The 18,528-nt window shown below is 40.3% G+C and overlaps 1 protein-coding gene across 4 annotated transcripts in view; it reads left to right on the plus strand.

The window, feature by feature from the left end:
• The window catches only part of LOC138419155 (zinc finger protein 665-like), a 41,655-nt gene extending 36,361 nt beyond the window's left edge, over nt 1-5,294 (plus strand). For 3 of the 4 annotated variants that reach the window (XM_069551431.1, XM_069551433.1, XM_069551432.1), the window contains one exon: nt 2,161-5,294. In XM_069551431.1, coding sequence (XP_069407532.1) covers nt 2,161-4,661 — 2,501 coding nt within the window. In that variant the 3' untranslated portion in view covers nt 4,662-5,294. Of the gene's footprint in view, nt 1-167; nt 248-2,160 lie in introns of all 4 variants that reach the window. The other variant, XM_069551434.1, reaches the window with a different exon arrangement.
• The last annotated feature ends 13,234 nt before the right edge of the window (nt 5,295-18,528 follow it).

Raw genomic sequence — 18,528 nt, forward strand, 5'->3', positions numbered from 1 at the left:
TGGGAAATCCCATGGACAGAGGAGTCCCATGTGCTACAGTCTGCAATGTCGCAAAGAGGCAAACATGACTGACTGACTGAACAACAACATAGGTGGGGATTGCATTGTTTGTTGGCTGTTAGAAAACCGGTGAATATTTTATGTCTTAATTTATGTGTCATTTACAGATGATGGTCTTTTAGCATTTATTCTGCAATACAGCGGACACAACTGCTTGTTAACATTGTAAAATGCCTTTTCTTTTTGGGCACGTAGTTCTATAGCAGATTTAAAAAGTATATTGTTTCCAAAAAATTGTTTTAGTCATATTCTTCATTTTCTCATTTGTTTTTAATTGCAAACAACCTGTTATGAACAGTTAATTATTAATTGGGTAAGCTTGGTTTTGGATTATTTACTGTTAGAAAATATAATATATTGTTTAGAATTTATTTATGTACTGTAAGTTTGCAGAATACAATGATAGTGTAATATTTTTCTTTTCAATTTGAGACAACTGTTGATTGATAACGTTGCCGGGGACCAGCCTGGGTGGATCGAGGGTAATTCGAAGCGGGAACGGCATGGCGAGAGAGATATATAAATGTGAAGAGAGATAAGGAATGATTTTGCAGTTAAGAGAATAGAGGAGAGAAAGAGGCTGTATTCCTTGGTTTGCATAGAAAGCCAGTAAAGCCTCAGTCAAGAGACTTTCACCATCTATGTAAAGGCACAGGTGCCCGCTTAAATAGGAGAGGGTGACCCACCTTGAGCTCCCTCTCGCGTGGGTGTTAGAAGCCCAGGCAAATAAGTATACTTGGTGATCCTTTATGCTCCAGATGGGAATCAGTAAGAAAATAGAGTAAGAAAGAAAAGAAGACACGGGGGAAGCCAGTCTTTCCAGGAACTGTCCAAGAAACTGGTCCGTCCTTTATTTTCTAGGAAAAGCTTTTATACTTTTAGTTGTACATAGATATTAATGGATAATGCAAAGTCATGCAGAGTCAGCAGCCCTGACCCTTACTGAGACCAGGCTTTCTCTCTGCATGCTTTGCTGTATACACAGGTCTTAGGTGATTTACATCATCTTCTAGCCAGGAGCCCTATTAGCATTTTATGGCCCTTTTCTAAGGATCCGTCAACCAGAAAACTTATTTGCCATAAAAGTGTTGTTCTTACTAAAGTCTGGTGCCACTCTCAGAAGGCACTAATTAAGGTTACATTCTTACATAGCAAGGACACAACAATTTATAACAAGGAAAGAGGAGTACGGTGATTTATAACAAAGAGAAAATTCATTAACTCAAAAGTCTAGTATTGCTAACATCAAAACTACTATATTCTTTTTTCTACATCCCAATTACATTGATTAATATCCTCCAGGTGCCTAAAAGATAAAGGATATGGAGTCCTGGCGGCAGTCATTAACTCAACAATGAAAACCTACACCGACATAATTCTTAGCTCTTTAAAAAAGGCTCTGTATCTTTAAGATGTGTTAAGCTTCTTGCCTCTCGCAGTTGGGGGGCTGTAAACAATCACATGCATAGTTGTAAAAGTGTGGACAGACCGGTCAGGTAAGTTAGAAAGCTATCAGAGGGGTTTAAGCCTAGACATTCTTTTTAAACCCAGGAGACTTATTGAGTGGAGCTCTAAGTTAATTCCTTTTTGAGGAAGGTGGTGGGGGACAGCCCCTGTTAATGTCAGATGCATAAGCGAAAAGCAGAATGCATTACGGGCAGGCAGACTCTGGTTTTGGGGGGTAGATGCTCCAGAAAACCCAGCGAGGCTCGTTTAAGGCTGGACTCACCTTTGCCTGTCGGACCCCTTAACCTCATGACCTTTGCCAGGGGCGGGACTCCTCATGCTGGCTCCCAGCAATAGGTTCCTAAGGGTCCTGGTAGAAAAACACTCTGTTTTTGAGAGTTGGCGTAAGATTGCCCAATGTGAGTGTGTTTGGCATATGGTTTTTAAAACTAGGCTACTGTAACGGTGAATTTATGTTATACTTTCTTAAGTTAAGAATTCTATTTCTTTAGTGTTTCTAAACACTTAAGGTGATGATTGTGGTGTTTCATAACTTCATGTAAGTATTACTTTTGGTGTAATATATATTCAGCATGAAACATTTATTTTTGAATTATTGTGAGCAGGATACCTATGATTCTTTTCATCTTGTAGATATCTCTCCTACACATGTGATCAAGCATTTACAACCCACAGCGAACAGTGATAAACTAGAAACATTCCAAACATTGATGCTGAGAAGCCCTGAAAGCTGTGAAATCAAACATGTTCATCTTTGGGAAAGTCAGGAGAATATGTGTGACTTTGAGTGTCAAGGGAGAGATGACAAAAGAAATTACAAAGGGACACCTGTAAACCTTAATGGAAATGTGCCTGGTGGAAGAGATTCGCATGATAGAAAGGATGCAGGCATCAAGCCCTTTGGAAAGAGGTTTGGATTTAACTTTCAGGATAAACTGCAGATATTTCAAACTGGCGGAATAATTTCTGAATATAATGAAGTTAAGAGTTCTGTCAACAACAGTTTCTCATTTTCACCAGTTCAAAGAATTCCTCCTTGTGTCCAAACTAGTGTTTCTAACATATATGGGAGTGATTTTATGAATCCTTCAGTAATAAGAGAAGAACTCAAAGCACAGAGGGAAAAACCTTACAAATGTGATGAGTGTGGCAAGGCCTTTTGTGTAAAGTCAATCCTTTTAAGTCATCAGACAGTTCATACTGGAGAGAAACCTTACAAATGTGATGAGTGTGGCAAGGCCTTTACTCACAGCTCACACCTCAGGAGACATAAGAAAATTCATACAGGAAAGAAATTATTTAAATGTGATATATGTGACAAAGTCTTCAGCCGAAATTCAAACCTTGCTGGTCATCAGAGGGTTCATACTGGAGAGAAACCTTACAAATGTGAAGAGTGTGGAATGGCCTTTCATGTAAAGTTAACCCTTTTAAGGCATCAGACAGTTCATACTGGTGAGAAACCTTACAAATGTGATGAGTGTGACAAGGCCTTTTGTGTAAAGTCAAGCCTTTTAAGGCATCAGACAGTTCATACTGGAGAGAAACCTTACAAATGTGATGAGTGTGGCAAGGCCTTTCGTCTGAAGTCAAGCCTTTTACGTCATCAGACAGTTCATACTGGAGAGAAACCTTACAAATGTGATGAGTGTGGCAAGGCCTTTCGTATAAAGTCAAGCTTTTTAAGTCATCAGACAGTTCATACTGGAGAGAAACCTTACAAATGTGAGGAGTGTGGCATGGCCTTTCATGTAAAGTTAACCCTTTTAAGTCATCAGACAGTCCATACTGGAGAGAAACCTTACAAATGTGATGAGTGTGGCAAGGCCTTTTGTGTAAAGTCAAAGCTTGTTACTCATCAGACAGTTCATACTGGTGAGAAACCTTACAAATGTGATGAGTGTGGCAAGGCCTTTCGTCTAAACGCAAGCCTTTTAAGTCATCAGACAGTTCATACTGGAGAGAAACCTTACAAATGTGATGAGTGTGGCGAGGCCTTTCGTATAAAGTCAAACCTTTTAAGGCATCAGAAAGTTCATACTGGAGAGAAACCTTACAAATGTGATGAGTGTGGCAAGGCCTTTCGTGTAAAGTCAACCCTTTTAAGGCATCAGACAGTTCATACTGGAGAGAAACATTACAGATGTGATGAGTGTGGCAAGGCCTTTCGTCTGAAGTCAAGCCTTTTTGGTCATCAGACAGTTCATACTGGAGAGAAACCTTACAAATGTGATGAGTGTGGCAAGGCCTTTCGTGTAAAGTCAAACCTTTTAAGTCATCAGACAGTTCATACTGGAGAGAAGCCTTACAAATGTGATGAGTGTGGCAAGGCCTTTCGTGTAAAATCAAGCCTTTTAAGTCATTGGACAGTTCATACTGGAGAGAAGCCTTACAAATGTGATGAGTGTGGCAAGGCCTTTTGTGTAAAGTCAAACCTTTTAAGTCATCAGACAGTTCACACTGGAGAGAAACCTTACAAATGTGATGAGTGTGGCAAGACCTTTTGTGTAAAGTCAACCATTTTAAGGCATCAGACAGTTCATACTGGAGAGAAACCTTACAAATGTGATGAATGTGGCAAGGCCTTTCGTGAAAAGTCAACCCTTTTAAGTCATCAGACGGTTCATAGTGGAGAGAAACCTTACAAATGTGATGAGTGTGGCAAGGCCTTTCGTCTAAAGTCAACCCTTTTAAGGCATCAGACAGTTCATACTGGAGAGAAACCTTACAAATGTGATCAGTGTGGCAAGGCCTTTTGTGTAAAGTCAGTCCTTTTAAGTCATCAGACAGTTCATACTGGAGAGAAACGTTACAAATGTGATGAGTGTGGCAAGGCCTTTCGTCTAAAGTCAACCCTTTTAAGTCATCAGACAGTTCATACTGGAGAGAAACCTTACAAATGTGATGAGTGTGGAAAAGTCTTTGGTCAAAAATCACATCTTCAACTTCACTGGAGAATTCATAATGGAGAGAGCCCTTTCAGATGTAATGAGTGTGGCAAGTTCTTCAGTCAAAATGCGAACCTTAAACAACATCAGAAAATACATATAGAGAAAGCTTTCAAATGTTTCAAGTGTGGAAAATCCTTTATTCAGGTCTCAGCACTCACTAAACATCAGAAAATCCATACATGAGGGAAACTCATGTGAATGTGGTATATGGTAGAAGGCTTCAAATGTCAAAGTTCAAAATTCACACCCTACTGTTGCTCAGAAAATCATCCTCCTGAGAAACCTTACAAATATCATGAGTGTGGCAACATCTTAGGCTTTATGAGAATATTCATATTGGATAGAAGCCAGATATATATGTATTTATTAGGCTTTAGAAAATGAATTCATTCTAGAAAGATTCCTCACCAATTTCACAAATGTTAAAAAAACAAGCAAACAAACAAACAAATATCCCTATCTTCTCATCTCACCAGTAGCATCAGACTATTTATCCTGGAGAAAACACACAGCAATGTAATGTTTGTGGCAAGGAACTTACCCAAAAGTCACAAGATAGGAACATAGTGGGGCCATACTTCCCAGATTCAGTGGTTGTGGCAAATCCTTTACCTTTTCCACTCTATGTATTCTCTGATGACTTTAGTTCAGGTACTCAGCAACTGCAGTAAGTCCATATTTGAAGAGAAGCTATAGAGATCTTTTCGTGTAAAAGAAACCCGAATTCTACCTCAGCAAATATGATTCTTTGGGACAGTAGTCCGCCATCTTTTTGGTGTCCTGGCTTTCTGAATAAAGTCACTATTCTTTTCCCAACAAGTAGTCTCTCAGTTTATTGGCCTGTTGTGTGGTGAGCTCTCAGAGCTTGGCTGTGGTGATACATTGATCAAGTGCATTTGCTACATGTGTTTCACGATGGTCTCTGGAAAGGAATCAATGAGATGAAGGGACTGACTTCATTAGATACAATTCATTCACATCCATGTTCCCTGGAAAAACACACAGTCTGAATTACAAAATTCAATAGTGTGTGTGAATTAGCAACAGGGAGGGGAGAAAATAATGTAAAACTAGGACATGACTCATCATGATCAATAGGATCACGAAGCCCTTCTGTACATAGTCCAGCCTGTTATAAAACATAATGTTCTACCAACTGACCTTGAACAGCGTAGGCAAGATGTTAAAAGGCCTGGGCTTTTTGTAGGAGGAGAGGGACATTTACCAGGGACTGATGGTGTGCTAGGAAAGATGCATAGGAATAGGGTCATGTTCTCCATTGGATAGAAATAACTGTTATATGTATGATTAAAGAAGAGTTACTCTTATTTGTGGAAATTGAAGACAGAGCTGTCATGGTCTTTGTAGACCGGGAACTGAGCAATGGAGTCGATGAGAAGAAGGAAGCAGGGGCCCCAAGTCTCGAGTGAAACAAGGGTGCTTTATTTGCAAAAACGCACGTTTATATATCTTTATACAAGGGAGCTTTAAGCAGTAAAAACATTGAAGATAAACAAAGCCAAGCAAATAACAGTCTTGAAATTGCCAGAAAACATTCCATATCCTGAGGAAGAGGGGCATAACTGAATAGATTACCTTCAAGTAAAAGGTCACTGAAGGGAGTCACTGAAGGGAATCCAAGCAGATGCTGTTTCTCATGACCTCAGTCCTGAGAACTGCATGTAGCTCTGCTTCTTCCTGTGTTCCAGGAACTGATAAAGAATAGAGTCCTTGAGAATTGGCACACAAAAGAAGAAAATACCATGTTGGATCCTTTAAAGTTGAATGTCCCCTGACACTTCCCCCTTTTTTACTTTTTCATAATTGGGGATGACTGTAGATACTTTTGAGAAAAAGGCCCTGAGCAGGTGAGTTTGTTTAGTTTGAACAATTTTAGTTGAAAGGCATCGGTATGTTACAATTATAATCACCAGGATAATTATCAGCATTATAGTTCCAGATCCAATACTATGTATAATGCCTTGAAACCATCTTCGAGGGTCTAGCCCAGATAATTGATCAGCTAGCTGTTCAGCTAAGGTTTCCAAATTGTTGGAAGAGGGTAGATTCGTAGAGAAGGTTTCGAGGATTTCCTTTTGCAACAATTGTACTTTAAAGGAAGCATTATTATGCATATCTTGCAAATTAAATTTGATTTTTTTCCAATTGTAAGCACTATGGTTGAACCAAAGAGGAGTGATACAAAATTGAGTAGAATTCCAATCACAATTTAATAATACTTGTTTTTGTAAATCTATTATTTGATCTCCAACCCATTGGGTGGCTGTTTTTTAATTCTTGAATTTTATCTTGAACTTTTTCATCTTTCTGAACCTGAGTGACCCACATAGTATGAGCATCTTTAGTCCAATTTTGAATAAAGTTTTGTGTTTGAGTTAAAGTTTGCGAAGCAGTGTCTGTAACAGCGGCAGTGGTGCAAATGGCTACTAACCCCAAAATGCCAAGAATCAAGCATCTAATTAATCGCTTAGATTGTCAGAGTAATTTCATGAGTAACTAGGAGGTAAATCTTGCCATGGGATCCTCTTTCCAGGGTCGTTGGAGATCTGCTGGCAACCACAGACTATGTCGAGATCGAAGAATCAAAAGGGATTCATTTTTTTAGAGAAATAGAGGAATTAAGACAAGTATACAATTTGCAATCGATACAAGTCACAGAACATAAAGTCTTATTAAATTGTAAGTTTCCTATGGCAGTAACGAAGGGGAACGCAAGCTTGTATAAAATATGAATGATTATAATGGAAGGAATAGTTACTATGACTATGACTGGTCCCTGTGAAATATCCAGTCCAAGTTCCAAGTTTTCAGTATTTGTAGCAAGTTTCCAGATGTCCCATTGTTCAGGCCCAATTTGTTTATTGAGGACAATTTGAGGGCAAGGAGGTGCCATTCCACTATCAAGCCAGCCAAGGAGTCCTTTGTCATGGAAGTGTTCCATTGAACTGTTGGTAATCTTCCATGTTACTTGAGTAACTTAATCACACATAGTACTGTTAATATCTGAGAGGTTAGATAACCACATACCATAGGGTCCCCAATCAACAATGCTGTAATTGGCCACAAACATGAATTTCCATGATTTAACTTGACATCTATCTCAATAAATAGGAGTATATTTAAAATCCTTACAAGTAAACCCCTTACATTCCAACTTTTGTCCTTGTCTTAGAGTTTTGGTAGTATTGACATGGTTCTCATAAAAGAACAGGGAAGTTAACAGTCTAAACAATGTGGAAGTTCTTTTTTATAGACAGGATGAAAGCCCACGTTTGTCGACTAACATTAATACATGATGCTGCTGGGCCCATGCATAAAGGAAGGATTTTATAGCCTAGAGGAATGTTAATCTTCCTTCATCCTCAGGATGAGAGGGCCCCTCCAACCAAGCTCCAAGGAGGAGGCATATGTACTGAGTCATTAGTGGATACAGCTGGTCCTATATCTGTCCATTCTACAACCTAAAATAAAGGGGGGTTAGGTATGTAAGCCCAGTAAGTGTGATTAATCAGGTCAGCCTGAGTGGGGGAAGCAAAAGCAAGCATAGTGACAAAAATATTTTTAGAATTCTGAGGCATTCTCTGTTGAGAAACCAGATTTTCAGCTTGATTAGTAAGGGTTTTTATCTGTCCCCAAGTGGGGAAATCATAAGGTCGATGACATTAAGTGCAGCATTTTTTGGAAATTTTTCAAGTCGCCATGGCTTGTACTGGAAAGTCCTCCTCCTTGGGATTTCACCGTTTCTTCTCTATCTTGAATGCCTGTGGCTCCCCTGGGGCGGATCTTCCGAAGAGGGAGCCAACTGATTTCGTTGGGTCCATCTGGAGAATCCAAGCATATCCCTTTCCCTGTAATTTAATTTTCCAGATTTCCATTGTTGAGTCAACCTGTCTTGATACCAAATGGGTAGAGGAAGGGAGGTATCCTTCAATGCCTCAAAATGTTTTTTTTTTTTTGCTTTGTCAAAGTATCGCCTTGCAGCAGGTTTAAAAATTTTAAGCAAATAAAGCTGTATTAACAATGGTTATAGGATTAGAGAGGATATTGTGTTGGAATCTGTTGGGGTCCTTTAATGGACTGGAACCTGGCGGTCCAGAGTCGACGATAAGAAAGTGAAAGAGAGAAAAAGAAAGAAAGACGTGGACACGCAAGCTCTGTGCAGCAAAGGTGCTTTAATGGTCTTTCTGTGAGTATATATAGGCTGTTGTACAAGAAATTTCTTTCAATAAAAATCAGAAAACCAAATGGACAGCAACCATTACCAAGGGAACAAGGGATTAATAATGGTCACAAGGTCAGGAGACAATCCATATCTCAAGAAAGAGGATCAAGACTAAGCAGTTGTGTCGTAAGGAGAATGTTTACTGAAGGAGATTCAAGCCTGTCTCATCCTATGACCTCAGCCCTGGGAGCGGTGTGCTGTTCCACTGGTTTCTGACAACAGAAACTGATAAGGAACAGAGGATTTATGAGGAACAGCACGTTGGAATCCTCCTGTTAAACATTCCCTGACAATTCCCACTTATTTGTAAAAAGGGTTCTGACCATTTGAGTTTGTTTAGTTCTAACAATTTTGCATGAAGGCAACGGTGAACAACAAATAAAATTGTCAAAACAATCACCAAAATTACAGTTCCAGACCCAAGGCTGTGAGTAATGCTTTGAAACAATCCACGTGGGTCTAACCCAGATAATTGATCAGCTGGTGGTTCAGCTAAAGTTTCCAAATTAGTGGAAGAGGGCAGATTTTTAGAAAAGATTTCAAACATTTCTTTTTGTAATAATTGTACATTCAGAGAGGCATTATCATGTGTTTTATGAATGAAATTTGATTTATTCCCAATTGTAGGTACTTTTATTGAATTGAACAGGTATAACACAAAATTGAGTACAATTCCAATCACATTTTAGCATCACCTTTTTTTGTACATCTATTAATTGATCTCCAACCCATTTGATGACTGATTTTAGTTCCTGTATTTCATCTTGAATATGCTCATCTATCTGAGCCTGAGTGGCCCACATAGTATGAGCATCTTTAGTCCAATTTTGGATAAAATCATGTGTTTGAATTGAGGTTTGTAAAGCAATGCCAGTGACGGCAGCAGTGGTGCAAATAGCTATTAATCCCCAAATGCCAAGAATCAGCCATCCAATGAATTGTCTAGATCACTGGAGCAGTTTAGTAAGTAACCGGGAAGCAAGTCCAGCTATGGGGCCTTCTTCCCAGGGCCGCTGGAGATTTATTGGTAACCCCAGACTACCTCGAGATCAAAGAATCAAAAGGGATTCATTTCTTAAGGAAACAGAGGTATTAAGACAAGTATGTAATTTGCAATTTATAAAAGTTACAGAACGTAAAATCTTACTGAATTGTAAACTTCCTATAGCTAGACCAAAAGGAAGGGGAACAGAAGCTTGTATGAAATATGATTGATTATAACAAAAGAAATAGTTTCTGTGACTACGATTAGTCCCTGTGAAATGTCCAGTCCTAGTCCCAAGTTCTTTGGTGCTCGCAGCAAGATTCCAGGTGTCCCATTGTTCAGGCCCAATCTGGTTATCGAGGACTATTCGATGACGAGGTGGGTGCCATTCCACTGTAAAGCCACCCAAGAAGTCCTTTGTCATGGTAATGTTGCATTATAGTGTTACTAACCTTCTATGCTACTTGAGTAGCATAAACACATGCAGTGCTGTTAATATCATCTGAGCAGTTAGATAACCACATACCATGGGGTCCCCAATCGACAATTGTGTGATTAGCTACAAACATTAATTTTCCTGATTTGCCCTGACACTTGTCCCAATGAACCGGAGTATATTTAAAGTTACTATTAGTAAATGCGTTGCATAGTGTTCTTTGTTCTTTCCCTAACTCTTTCCCTAACGTTTCAGTAGTATAAACATGGTTCACGGACAAAGAAAGGGCAGTAAATAATGTAAGCAACATCCGAAGGTCCTCTTTTGGAGGCAGGGCAAAAGCCCAAGTTTGTCTGCTAACATTTATGCATAATTTTGTTAGGCCCATACACAAAGGAAGGACTTCATAACCTAGAGAGAGATTAGTTTCCTGTCTTCTTCAGGGCGTGAGGGCCCTTTAAGGCTCCAGGGAGAAAGCATATATATGGAGTCATTGGTTAATACGATTGGTCCTTTCTCTGTCCATTCTACAACCTTAAGTAAAGGGGGGTTTGATATGTAAGCCCAGTGTGATTGATTAATTCAGCTTGAGTTGGGGGGAAGTACCAGCAAGCAAAGCAAGCAGGGGAACAAAAACATTTTCAGGACTCCGAGGCATTCTCTATTGAGAAACCGGATTTTCAGCTTGATTAGTAAGGGTTTTTATTTGTTCCCCAAGACCAGAGATCCTAAGGTTGATGCCACCAAGGGCGGTGCTTTCTGGAGATCTTTAGAGCCACCATGGCCTGTATTGGAATTTCTTCCTCCTGGGGTTTTTGTTGTCTCATTTCTATGTTGAAGGCCGGGGTCCCCCTTGGATCGAATCTTCCAGAGAAGAAGCCATGTGAGTTCATTGGATCTATCTGGGGAAATACAAGCATACCCTTCTTTCTGTAAGATTAATTTCCCACATTTCCATTTCCATTTGTGGCAACGTTTATGGCAAAGGAAGTTTGCTGAATTTAGGGTGTAGGAACAATTAAGAAATGGAGTGGCCATCATGGTCAACAAAAGAGTCCAAAATGCAGTACTTGGATGTCATCTAAAAAAGACAGAATGATCTCTGTTCGTTTCCAAGGCAAACCATTTAATATCACAGTAATCCAATCTGTGCCCCAACCAGTAATGCTGAAGAAGCTGAAGGTGAACGGTTCTCTGAAGACTTACAAGACCTTTTAGAACTAACACCCAAAAAAGATGTTCTTTTCATTATAGGGAACTGGAATGCAAAAGTAGGAAGTCAAGAACCTCCTGGAGTAACTGACATTTTTGGCCTTGGAATGTGAAATGAAGCAGGGCAAAGACTAATACAGTTTTGCCAAGAAAATGCACTGGTCATAGCAAACACCCTCTTCCAACAACACAAGAGAAGACTCTACACATGGACATCACCAGGTGGTCAATACCAAAACAAGACTGATTATATTCTTTGCAGCCAAAGAAAATAATGTCTATACAGTCAACAAAAACAAGACCAGGAGCTGACTGTGGCTCAGATCATGAACTCCTTAATACCAAATTCAGACTCAAAGTAAAGAAAGTAGGGAAAACTGCTAGACCATTCAGGTATGACCTAAATCAAATCCCTTACGATTATACAGTGGAAGTGAGAAATAGATTTAAGGGCCTAAATCTGATAGATAGAATGCCTGATGAACTATGGAATGAGGTTTGTGACATTGTGCAGGAGACAGGGATCAAGACCATCCCCATGGAAAAGAAATGCGAAAAAGCAAAATGGCTGTCTAGGGAGGCCTTACAAATAGCTGTGAAAAGAAGAGAAGTGAAAAGCAAAGGAGAAAAGGAAAGATATAAGCATCTGAATGCGGAATTCCAGAGAATTGCAAGAAGAGATAAGAAAGCCTTCGGCGATGAATGCAAAGAAATAGAGGAAAACAGCACAATGGGAAAGACTAGAGGTCTCTTCAAGAAAATTCGAGATACCAAGGGAACATTTCATGCAAAGATGGGCTTGATATAGGACAGAAATGGTAAGGACCTAACAGAAGCAGAAGATATTAAGAAGAGCTGGCAAGAATACACAGAAGAACTGTACAAAAGAGATCTTCATGACTCAGATAATCACGATGATGTGATCACTCATCTAGAGCCAGACATCCTGGAATGTGAAGTCAAGTGGGCGTTAGAAAGCATCACTACAAACAAAGCTACTTGGAGGTGATGGAATTCCAGTTGAGCTGTTTCAAATCCTGAAGAGGATGCTGTGAAAGTGCTGCACTCAATATGCCAGCAAATTTGGAAGACTCAGCAGTGGCCACAGGACTGGAAAAGATCAAGTTTCATTCCAATCCCAAAGAAAGGCAATGCCAAAGAATGCTCAAACTACCGCACAATTGCACTCATCTCACATGCTAGTAAAGTAATGCTCAAAATTCTCCAAACCAGTCTTCAGCAATACGTGACACGTGAACTTCCTGATGTTCAAGCTGTTTTCAGAAAAGGCAGAGGAACCAGAGATCAAATTGCCAACATCTCCTGGATCTTGGAGAAAGCAAGAGAGTTTCAGAAAAACATCTATTTCTGCTTTATTGACTATGCCAAAGCCTTTGACTGTGTGGATCACAATAAACTGTTGAAAATTCTGAAAGAGATGGGAATACCAGACCACCTAACCTGCCTCTTGAGAAATCTGTATGCTGGCCAGGAAGCAACATTTATAGCTAGACATGGAACAACAGACTGGTTCCAAATAGGAAAAGAAGTACGTCAAGGCTGTATATTATCACCCTGCTTATTTAACTTCTATGCAGAGTACGTCTTGAGAAAAGCTGGACTGGAAGAAACACAAGTTGGAATCAAGATTGCCGGCAGAAATATCAATAACCTCAGATAGGCAGATGACACAACCCTTATGGCAGAAAGTGAAGAGGAGCTAAAAAGCCTCTTGATGAAAGTGAAAGAGGAGAGTGAAAAAGTTGGCTTTAAGCTCAACATTCAGAAAACGAAGATCATGGCATCCGGTCCCATCACTTCATGGGAAATAGATGGAGAGACTGTGGAAACAGTGTCAGACTTTAATTTTTTGGGCTCCAAAGTCACTGCAGGTGGTGACTGCAGCCATGAAATTAAAAGACAGTTAATCCTCGGAAGAAAAGTTACTAGCAACCTAGATAGCATATTCAAAAGCAGAGACATTACTTTGTTGACTAAGGTCCATCTAGTCAAGGCTATGGTTTTTCCTGTGATCGTGTATGGATGTGAGAGTTGGACTGTGAAGAAGGCTGAGTGCCAAAAAATTGATGCTTTTGAACTGTGGTGTTGGAGAAGACTCTTGAGAGGCCCTTGGACTACAAGGAGATCCAACCAGTCCATTCTGAAGGAGATCAACCCTGGGATTTCTTTGGAAGGAACGATGCTAAAGCTGAAACACCAGTACTTTGGCCACCTCATGCAAAGGGTTGACTCATTGGAAAAGACTGTGATGCTGGGAGGGTTTCGGTGCAGGAGAAGAAGGGGACGACAGAGGATGAGATGGCTGGATGGCATCACTGACTTGATGGACGCGAGTATGAATGAACTCCTGGAGTTGGTGGTGGACAGAGAGGCCTGGCGTTCTGCGATTCTTGGGGTTGCTAAAAGTCGGACACGACTGAGCAACTGAACTGAACTGAAGGGAGGGCATTGTATTTGAGCCTCTATGGTATCAAATTGTCTGGCGCCAGTTAACATTTCAAAAGTAATTTTATTTTGGAGAGTGCCAGCTCGAGCATTCTTTTTAGCATGATCTCTGGCTATATCATGAAACCACATTGTCCATTGAAGATATTCTCCTGGTTTAAGGAGAGCCTTTATTAAAGTTCGCTAATCATAGGGAATAAAATTTCCAATAGAAGATGCCACAACATTTAGAAACTCTTTAGTAACAGGTGAATGTGGGTCATACATAGTTACAGCCTTTTTCATTCGTTGCATGTAAAAAAAGATTAATACCGTCATATTGAAGTATTATGTGCCCTTGAGCGTCAGGATTTCTAAAACTGGAAAGATGGAGAAACCATCAGCGTCAGAAACTTGTGATTGCAAAGCCTGTAATTCAGAGAGCCTCTGTCACGGAAGAGAGTGAGTAAGTGCTGATTGTTTGCAAATATGAGTCTGTGCCAAGGAGTTTTTGTTCAGAAGAGCATGAAAGGTCGTTGCTGAACCTCGCAAAGATCCATCCTATAAAAGTATCCACCCAAACTTGCAAGTAAGAATTCCCATTAGCTTTTGGCATATGAGTAAAATCAATTTCCCAGTCTTCTTCAGGATACTTTCCACTTTGTTGTAATCCAAATTTTGCTAGCTTTTCAGTCTTTGGGTTATTTTTCTGACAAACTTCACCTTTTGAAAATGTTCTTTAAATTTTTCATTACATTTTTACCTTCAAACAAACGATATGCCATCTGGTAAGTACTCTCTGTACCCACATGAAAACTGTGGTGTAAACCCTTAAGAATTTTCCATTGAGCCTTTTCAGGAATTATTAATCGTCCATCCTCGGACTGTAACCATCCTTGATCCATAATCTTAGTTCCTCTTTTCTCATATCTTTCTAATTCTTCCTCAGTATATTCTGGTTTTTCTTGTTCTATAGGACTGACCAGATCAAGGGTGCCTGCAGTGCAGGGGTTTCATAAGGTGCTGCTTTTCTAACTTGACAGTCAGCCAGCTGATTATCTTCAGTTGCTTTACTCCCATGCCTGCTGTGCCCTTTGCAATGCACAATAGCTACTTCTTTAGGACAGTATACAGCAGTTAAAAGTCTCTTGATCTCTCTGAAATGCTTCATAGGTTCTCCTCTTGCTGTTTTAAACTTTCTTTCCACATTGCAGCATGAGCATGTATAGTCAAATAAGCATACCTAGAATCCATGTAGATATTTACTTGCTGCCCTTTGTGTAACTCTAGAGCTCGGGTCAGTGCCACAAGCTCCACTAACTGGGCACTGGTTCCCTGGGGGAGAGATTTTGTTTCTAAAACCTGTTCAGCAGTCACCATGGAGTAACCTGCTTTATACTTCCATCCCAAACAAAAGAACTGCCATCTGTAAATATTTCCATGTCAGGATTGTCTAATGGGGCATCCATTAGATCCTCCCAAGCTGCATAGTTTAAAGTTAGGAATTGGAAACAATCGTGATCAGGTGTTTCATTTTCCTTCTCAGGAAGGAAAGTGGCAGGATTTAAATGTCCACAGACTTTAAGCTTAGTTACTGGTCTAACAACAATGACAGATATTTAAGAAGTCTGCTGTCTGTCATCCAAATATTAACCTTAGAATTTAAGATTCCATTCACATCATGAGAAGTCAGGACATTAAGATTTTGTCAGTTAATTATTATTAAAGCTTTAGGTGCTAATAAAGCTGCTGCCCCAATTACTCTTAGGCAATGGGGCCACCCTCGTGAAGTTACATCGAATTCTCTACTTAGATAAGCAATAGGTTGCTGGTGAGGCCCTTAGGGTTGTGGCGAAACTCCCAAGGCCACTCCTTTTCTTCCAGTGACAAATTGAATTCTGACCCTGTGGGCAAGCTCAAAGCAGCAGCTTGCAGGAGGGCCGTCTGAAGAACCTTGAAAAAACGTCCTAGGAGAGTCATTGTCAGAATCTTTAGGTTCTAACAAAGGAGAGACTTCTGGGTTTGTGCCTGTTGGCAGAGGAGGAGCATTTGAAGCAGCCGAGCAGGGCTAGTAGGAACATTTTGAAATATTTTATTTTCTTCTACTTGGGCCTTTTATAAAGTTTTATCATCTACTTGATATTCATGCAATAAGTGTTTTGTCGTCGACTATTCGGAGTGCTAGAATTTACCTTGAAATGGCAGAAATCAACTGAAATATTTTTTCTCTGCCTGGTGGCTCATTCAACATTTTCCTTCACCCAGTGCCAAATTTCTAAATCAAAACTACCTGTATTAGGAAACCAAGGATTTCATTTAACCACTGTTTGAAAGCAACCTCCATTCATTGGCACGAAACCACAAGTCCCTGAGCTTTAAGCAAATGGTAAAGTAAAGTAGAGAAATGATGGGGCTTTCCAGACATTTGACCTGTGTCTTAGTACTTAGCTACCTCAGTAGGTCCCAACCTCAATAGGCCCTGAGTCCCTCTGTCCTAAATGCCATGTATACCAGAGTCCCTGTTCAAGTGCCACTTGTTGGGGTCCTTTAATGGACCAGAACCTGGCAGTCCGGAGTCGATGATAAGAAATTGAAAGAGATAGAGAAAGACAGACACGGGGACCCAAGCTTTGATGGAGCAAAGATGCTTTAGTGATCTTTCTTTGAGTATATATTAGACTGTTGTACAAGAAATTTCTTTTGATAATGATAAAGATCAGAAAACCAAACATACAGCAACCGTTACCAAGGGAACAAGGGATTAATCATGGTCACAAGGTCAGGAGACAATCCATATCTTAAGAAAGAGGATCGAGACTAAGCAGTTTTGTTGTAAGGAGAATGTTTACTGAAGGAGATTCAAGCCTGTCTCATTCTATGACCTCAGTCCTGGGAGCAGCGTGCTACTCCACTGGTTTCTGACAACAGAAACTGATAAGAAACAGAGGATTTATGAGAAATAGCACATAGGAATCCTCCTGTTAAACATTCCCTGACAGGAATCTAGTAACCTCTGCTCTGCATAAGTGTCAGGGGACGTTCAACTTTAAGGGATCCAATATGTTGCATTTTCTTCCTTTGTGTAAGTTCAAGGACTTTCAGTTTCGTGTCAGTGAATAGAGGCCTATCTCCAAACGGTGGTTGAGCATAATCCCTGGTTCCCCAATGAAGGCAGTTTCAATTTAGAAATTTGGAACCAGATTAAAGAGAATCTTAAACGAGCCTCAAGATGGGGAAAAACTATTCCAATAGATTTCTGGACCTATGGGCTCTTATTAAAGCTGTGATTCTGCCATTTCAAGGTAATTCTAGCCCCTCCCCTCCCCAATATTCGACAGTAGGCGGAACACTTGTTACATGAATATGAATTAGATGATGAAACTTTACAAAAGGCTCAATTAGAACAATATAAAATATTTCAGAGTTTTCCCACCAGCCCTGCCCCAAGTGCTCCTCTTCCTTCTCTTGCAACGGACACAAAACCGAAAGTCCCCTCAATTCAAGTACAAATTGACACTGAAAATAATTCTTCTGAGTCTCTTTTTGACACTAAGGCTGACAATACTTTTCTTGATGACAATGATAAGCCTTTGGCACGCACTTGTATTTATGAGAAAATACTATCCACTCATTCTCCTTCATGACAAAGGCTTTCTGAGTTACTGGCTTTGCAGTCTTGAATCTCTGAGGCTGATGGTTTCTCTGCTTTTCCTGTTTTTGAGAAGCTGAGCACCGAAGAATTGATAATTTTGAACTGTGGTGTTGGAGAAGACTCTTGAGAGTCCCTTGGACTGCAAGGAGATCCAACCAGTCCATTCTGAAGGAGATCAACCCTGGGATTTCTTTGGAAGGAATGATGCTAAAGCTGAAACTCCAGTACTCTGGCCACCTGATGCGAAGAGTTGACTCATTGGAAAAGACGCTGATGCTGGGAGGGATTGGGGGCAGGAGGAGAAGGGGACAACAGAGGATGAGATGGCTGGATTGCAACACTGACTCGGTGGACATGAGTCTGAGTGAACTCCGGGGGTTGGTGACAGACAGGGAGGCCTGGCATACTGCGATTTGTGGGGTCGCAAAGAGTCAGACACGACTGAGCAACTGAACTGAACCGAACTGAACGCCCAATGGCAAATAATACCTCAATAGGAAGGCATTAATTTTTCTCACATGCAACAAATGAAAAAAGCTGTAACTATGTATGGCTGTCATTCGCCTTTTACTAAGGAACTTTTAAACGCTATGGCATCTTCTCCTGGAAATTTTGCAACTTATGATTGGCGACTTTTGATAAGTGCTCATCTTAAACCAGGAAAGTATCTTCAGTGGACCATGTGGCTTCAGGGTATGGCCCAAGATCATGCCAATTCCAATGCCCGAGCTGGTGCTGCCCAAAAGCAAATTACTTTTGAAATGTTAACTGGTACAGGGCAATGTAATGCTATAGAAACTCAAATACAAAGCCCTCCTTGGTGGAAAACTATCTTGACTGGAATAATTGTAGTCATCTGGTTCTTGCTGTTTGCATTTGTATCTGTAACTATATAATGAACTTTGTATCTAAGTAACTTAGGCATTTACGTTACAAGTGATTGTTCATGCTCCTGCAGTTTCCGCTACCTCCTCTAGCTATTACTCAGGGCCACTGGATCAGAGACCCTCAATAGCAGGATGAGGAGAATATGTTGCCTCAACAATTTAGGGTCTACGCCCCTTCCCGGCAGGAAGA

Source organism: Ovis canadensis, chromosome 14 (assembly GCF_042477335.2).
Source record: "Ovis canadensis isolate MfBH-ARS-UI-01 breed Bighorn chromosome 14, ARS-UI_OviCan_v2, whole genome shotgun sequence".
NCBI classification, from domain to species: Eukaryota; Metazoa; Chordata; class Mammalia; order Artiodactyla; family Bovidae; genus Ovis; species Ovis canadensis.